This window comes from Nycticebus coucang, chromosome 17, assembly GCF_027406575.1.
Source record: "Nycticebus coucang isolate mNycCou1 chromosome 17, mNycCou1.pri, whole genome shotgun sequence".
Classification (NCBI taxonomy): domain Eukaryota; kingdom Metazoa; phylum Chordata; class Mammalia; order Primates; family Lorisidae; genus Nycticebus; species Nycticebus coucang.
The window spans coordinates 39,332,073-39,337,957 of NC_069796.1; the positions used below are offsets into that span (position 1 = coordinate 39,332,073).

General features: G+C 38.8%; 1 protein-coding gene across 1 annotated transcript; it reads left to right on the forward strand.

Moving 5' to 3' along the window:
- The first annotated feature begins 366 nt into the window (after positions 1-366).
- On the forward strand, positions 367-708 carry LOC128569107 (60S ribosomal protein L35a-like). The gene has a single exon (XM_053567211.1). The coding sequence runs from the start codon at positions 367-369 to the stop codon at positions 706-708; it is 342 nt and encodes a 113-aa protein (XP_053423186.1).
- Positions 709-5,885: the final 5,177 nt, after the last annotated feature.

Below are 5,885 nucleotides of genomic sequence, written 5' to 3' on the forward strand. Positions count from 1 at the left end.
ATTTTTAAAGAAAGATGTTTGTTGGAAGGAAACCCAGGGGATGCTACAAATTAGATCAAGATGTGAAAAATGAGTGTATCAATGTGAGAATTGCCCTTTTCATCATGTTTCATCCCCTAAACAGCATGTGTAACAAAGTTGTCTTCTCTAGATTCTGTTAAGTTTCATAATCTATAAAAAACTAAAAATAGCTCCTTCTGCCATCCTGGGGCCTGTGGAGGCCTGCTGGGAACAGGACTTCTGTTTTTTTTTTTTTTTTGGTGGTTTTTGGCTGGGTCTGAACCCACCACCTCTGGTATATGAGACCAGCACCCTACTCCTTGAGCCACAGGCGCCAACCGGGAATAGGACTTCTAAAAGGCAAATATGTCTGGAAGGCTGTGGTCCAAGGCCATTTTTGCTGGCTATAAGAGATGTCTCCAGAACCAAACAGAGCATACAGCTCTTCTTAATCTTCTTAAAATTAAAGGTGTTTATGCCCGAGATGAAACTGAATTCTATTTGGGCAAGAGATGTGCTTATGTATACAAAACAAAGAACAACACAGTAACTCCTGGCGGCCAACCAAACAAAACCAGGATAATCTGGGGAGAGATAACTAGAGCCCATGAAAACAGTGGCATGGTTCGTGCCAAATTCCAAAGCAACCTTCCTGATAAAGCCATTGGACACAGAATCCGTCTGATGCTGTACTCCTCAAGGATTTAAACTAATGGAAAGTAAATAAAAATGGGTTTGTGTTGTTGAAAAAAAAAAAAAAAACTAAAAATAAATGTTTCATCCAGGTGGCTCATGCCTCTAATCTCAGCACTATGGGAGGCCAAGCTGAGGGGGATCACTTGAGAATACGAGTTCAAGACCAGTCTGGGAAACATAGCAAAAGCTTGTCTCCACAAAACAAATTTTTAAATCGGTGGGGTATAGTGGGGCACACTTGTAGTCCCTGCTACTCAGGTGGGCGAGGCAATAGGATCACTTAAACCCAGGATTTCGAGGTTGTAGTAAGCTATTATTTCACCACTACACTCCAACCTGAATGGCAGAGAGCCTATCTTAATTTTAAAAATGTTTAAAACAACACTATTTACTATTCACGTGTAATTAATTCTTCTCACTTTTTACTTAGTTTTCTTTACACACTTATTAGTCATTTTGTGCACTGATGCTGATATTTGTGTGTTTCTAAATTCTGGCTTTAACCAACAAGACCAAAATAAAACTTCACTGGAAGGGTCTGAAGAGTTCCTTAAAGACCTTCCCTTACCACTCTGATGGCATCAATTAGTATCTCTAATTCTTTTCTCTCGGATATCAGTTTGGGTCATGTGTACTTGTGTGTGTGTGTGTGTGTAATATATGTGAAAATTGTAAACAAAGGTTGAAAATGCCAGCCCTAAAATCTTCTAGTTTGCAGGCTTTGAGTTAGGAGCTATGTTGGGGTTACCTGATGTTGTAATGCCCCAACTCCATTTTGTACATAGAGCCAAACTTACTCTATTTTGCTAAGGACTTTGCTAAAGCTGCAGTTTAGCTAAAACTGAAAAATCCTGTGAAACCACAGCTCTCCCTTGTAAGCACTCCTCTTACCCTATAGATCCAATCTTGCAGGTGTTGGCTTTTATGAAACTCGGCTTGCATTAAGGACTTCTCTCCCCTACCAAAAGCACCTTATAAACAATTTGTACCATGCAGCGCCTACGGCTCAAAGAAGTAGGGCACCAGCTGCCTATATCTTAACCGCTGGACAATAAAGGACCTGCACTTAATTTGGACTCAGTGTACTGGCATTTCTCTATTCCCCTGGCTTTGGTTATAACAATATTTAATCTCAACTCTCCAGCATTAAGAGCTATAATGCCTTAGGCAAATTGTTTAACCTTCAACTTTCTGTTTGTCTCTATGTAAAATGGTAATGATGATGATAATCATGTTACTTTTTTTTTTGGAGACAGAGTCTCACTTTATAGCCCTCAGTAGAGTGCCATGCTGTCACAGCTCAGAACTCAAACTTCTGGGCTTAGGCGATTCTATTGCCTCAGCCTCCCAAGTAGCTGGGACTACAGGCATGCCACAACATCTGGCTATTTTTTGTTGCAGTTTGGCTGGGGCTGGGTTTGAACCTGCCACCCTTCGTATATGGGGCCGGCGCCCTACCCACTTAGCCACAGGCCCCACCCCATGTTACCTTTCTTATAAGGTTGACGTAAAGCAGTGTTTTGAAAGTGTGTTCCTTGTGACAGCAGTCTCAGAATCTCCTGATAATTTGATTGAAAATGAAATTTCAGGCCTCATTCACAGCTATTGAAATAGGTTTGTACCTGTTTGTAGCTTCATTTTCTCCTTTTGAATTTTTCTCAAATTACATATAATTAATCATTTTAAAGTGTGAAATTCAGTGGTATTTAATGTATTTACACTGTTGTGCAATCATTATTTCTCTCTAGTTTCAATATGTTTTCATCATGGTGGGATATGGTGTATCACACCTGTAATCCCAACACTCTGGATGGAGGCAGGTGGATTGCTTGAGCTCAGGAGTTGGAGACCAGCCTGAGCAAGAGCGAGACCCCCATCTCTACTAAGAAATAGAAAAATTAGCCAGGCATGTGGTGGGAGCTTGTAGTCTCAGCTACTTGGAAGGCTGAGGCAAGAGGATCACTTCAACCCAAGAGTTTGAGGTTGCTGTGACACCATGGCACTCTACCCAGGGTGACAGAGTAAGACTTTGTCTCAAAAAGTAAATAGAGAAATAAAAAAAAATTATTATAATAATCATGGTGACTTTGAAGTGATACCTGATTGTGTCTTTAATTTGCATTTCCTTAATGGTCAGTGATGTTGAGCATCTTTACACATGCTTGTTAGCCATTTGTAGAGCTTTTTTGGAGAGATGTCCATTCAAATTGTTTGCTCTTTTAAAATTTTATTGTCAGGCTGAGTGCAGTGGCTCATGCCTCTAAAACCACACTCTGGGAGGCTGAGGCCGGTGGATTGTCTGAGCTCATGAGTTTTAGACCAGCATGAGCCAGAGACAGAAGGAGACCTCTCTAAAAAAACAACCAGGCATTCAAAAAATAATAATATAAAAATTAATATTAAAATATTAGTTAATATTTAAATATCAATTAATATTTTAATATTAAAATATAAAAAAATAAAAAATAGGGTGGCGCCTGTGGCTCAAAGGAGTAGGGTGCCAGCCTATATACTGGAGGTCGTGGGTTCAAACCCAGCCTCAGCCAAAAACTGCAAAAAAACCCAAAAAACAAAAAACAAAAAAACAGCCAGGCATTGTGGCAGGCACCTGCAGTCCTAGCTACTTGGGAGGCTGAGGCAAGAGAATAGCTTAAGCTCAAGAGTTTGAGGTTGCTGTGAGTTGTGACTTCTTGGCACTCTGCCTAAGGCAACAAAGTGAGACTCTGTCTCAAAAAATAATAATAATAAAGTAAAATAAAATTAAATAAAATTGGATTGTCATTGGTTATAGAGTTGTGATAGCTCTTTATATTTGCTCAATACTGTGTATATTTACTCATGATTTTCATAATTTTTTCACATTCTATAGGCTCTTTTCACTTTCTTGATAGTATTCTTTGCTGTACCAAAGTGTTTAATTTTTTATGAAATTAAATTTTTTATTTTGTTGCTCATGCTTTTGATATCATATCTAGCAATGCCAAATCATAAGTCATGAAAATTAATCCTATATTTTTTCCAATAGTTTTATAATTTTAGCTCTGATATTTATTGATACATTTTGACTTAATTTACATATACATAGAGTCAGGAGTACAATATCATTTTTTTTTTTTGCATGTAGTTATCCAGTTATCTCAGCACTATTTGTTGAAGAGATTTCTGTTTTTATTGTATACTCTTGAATCTCATGTCAAAAACCGGTTGGCTAAGACTGGGCATGGTGGCTCATGCCTATAATCCTAGCACTCTGGGAGGCCAAGGCAGATGGATTGCCTGAGATCAGAGGTTCGAGATTAGCCTGAGTCAGAGTGAGATCCCTCCTCTAAAAATAGCTGGGTGTTAATAGCCGGGCGTTGTGGCGGGCGCCTGTAGTCCCAGCTGCTTGGGAGGCTGAGGCAAGAGAATCGCTTGGGCCCAGGAGTTGGAGGTTGCTGTGAGCTGTGTGAGGCCACAGCACTCTACAGAGGGCCATAGAGTGAGACTCTGTCTCTACAAAAAAAAAAAGAAAAAAAAATAGCTGGGTGTTGTGGTGGGCACCTGTAGTCTCAGCTACTCAGGAGGCTGAGACAAGAGAATCACTTAAGCCCAAAAGTTTGAGGTTGCTGTGAGCTATGATGCCACAGCACTCCACTAAGGGTGACAAAGTGAGACTCTGTCTCAAAAAAAAAAAAAAATTGTTTGGCTATAGATGTTTAGATTACTTCTGGGCTCTAATTCTATGTAATTGGTCTGTGTGTTTATTCTTATGCCTGTATCACACTGTTTTAATAACTATAGCTTTATAGTAAGTAAAGGTGGAAGTATTAAAATTGAGAAGTTTGAGTTCTCCAACTTCATTTTTCTTTTTCAATATTGCTTAGGTAATTTAGGATGCCTTGCAATTACATATGAATTTGAGAAGTAGCTTTTCCATTTCATCAAGAAAGGCTATTGAAACTTTGATAGGAATTACACTGAGTTTGTAGACTGCTTTGGGGTGTATTGCCATCTTAATATTTTTTTATTTTATTTATTTATTTATTTTTTTAATTTTTTTTTGTAGAGACACAGTCTCACTTTATGGCCCTCAGTAGAGTGCCATGGCATCACACAGCTCACAGCAACCTCCAACTCCTGGGCTTAAGCGATTCTCTTGCCTCAGCCTCCCGAGTAGCTGGGACCACAGGCGCCCGCCACAACGCCCCGCTATTTTTTTGTTGCAGTTTGGCTGGGGCTGGGTTTGAACCCGCCACCCTCAGTATATGGGGTCGGCGCCCTACTCACTGAGCCACAGGTGCCGCCCGCCACCCACCATCTAAATATTAAGCCTTCCAAACCATGAACATGAGATGTCTTTTCATTTATCTAGGTCTTATTTAATTTCTTTAGCAGTATTTTCTAGTTTTCCTGTGGACATGCCTTTTTATCTACTTGGTAATTTTATTCCAAGGTATTTTATTATTTTGGATGACATTGTAAATGGAATTATTTGCTTAATTTCCTTTCTAAATTTGTAATTGCTTGTACGTACATAAAAAAATGTAATTTTTGTGTGTTGATCGTGTACCCTGAACTTTAATTTGTTTATTTTTATTTATTTATTTTTTGAGACACAACCTCACTCTGTTTCCTGGAGTATAATGGCATCAGCATAGCTTACTGCAGCCTCAGGTACCTATGCTTAAGTGAGGTTCCTGCCTCACCCTCCTGAGTAGCTGGGACTACCTGCACATGCCATCATGCCTGGCTAATTTTTCTATTTTTTGTAAAGGTGGGGTCTCACTCTTGCTCAGGATGATATCAAATTTGTGACTTTAAGCAAACCTCCTGACTTTGCCTTCCAGAGTGCTAAGATTACAGGTGTGAGCCACCACACCTGCCATGATGTGAGATTTTTGGTTATTGTTTTAATCTCTTGTTATAAATATGTTTAGATTTTCTATTTCTTCTTGAGGTAGTTTTGACAATAAGTATGTTCTAGGAATTTCTCCTTTTTTTTTATTGTTTGGGATTCATTGAGGGCACAAAGAATTAGGTTACACTGACTGTATTGAATTTGTTTCATCTAGATTATCTAATTTGTTGTCACACAATGTTCAAAGTATTTTCTTTCAATCCTTTCCACTTTTATCAGGTCAGTAGTGATGTTCCACTTTCATGTCTGATTTTAGTTATTTGTACTTCCTTCTTTCCTTTCTTTTTTTTTT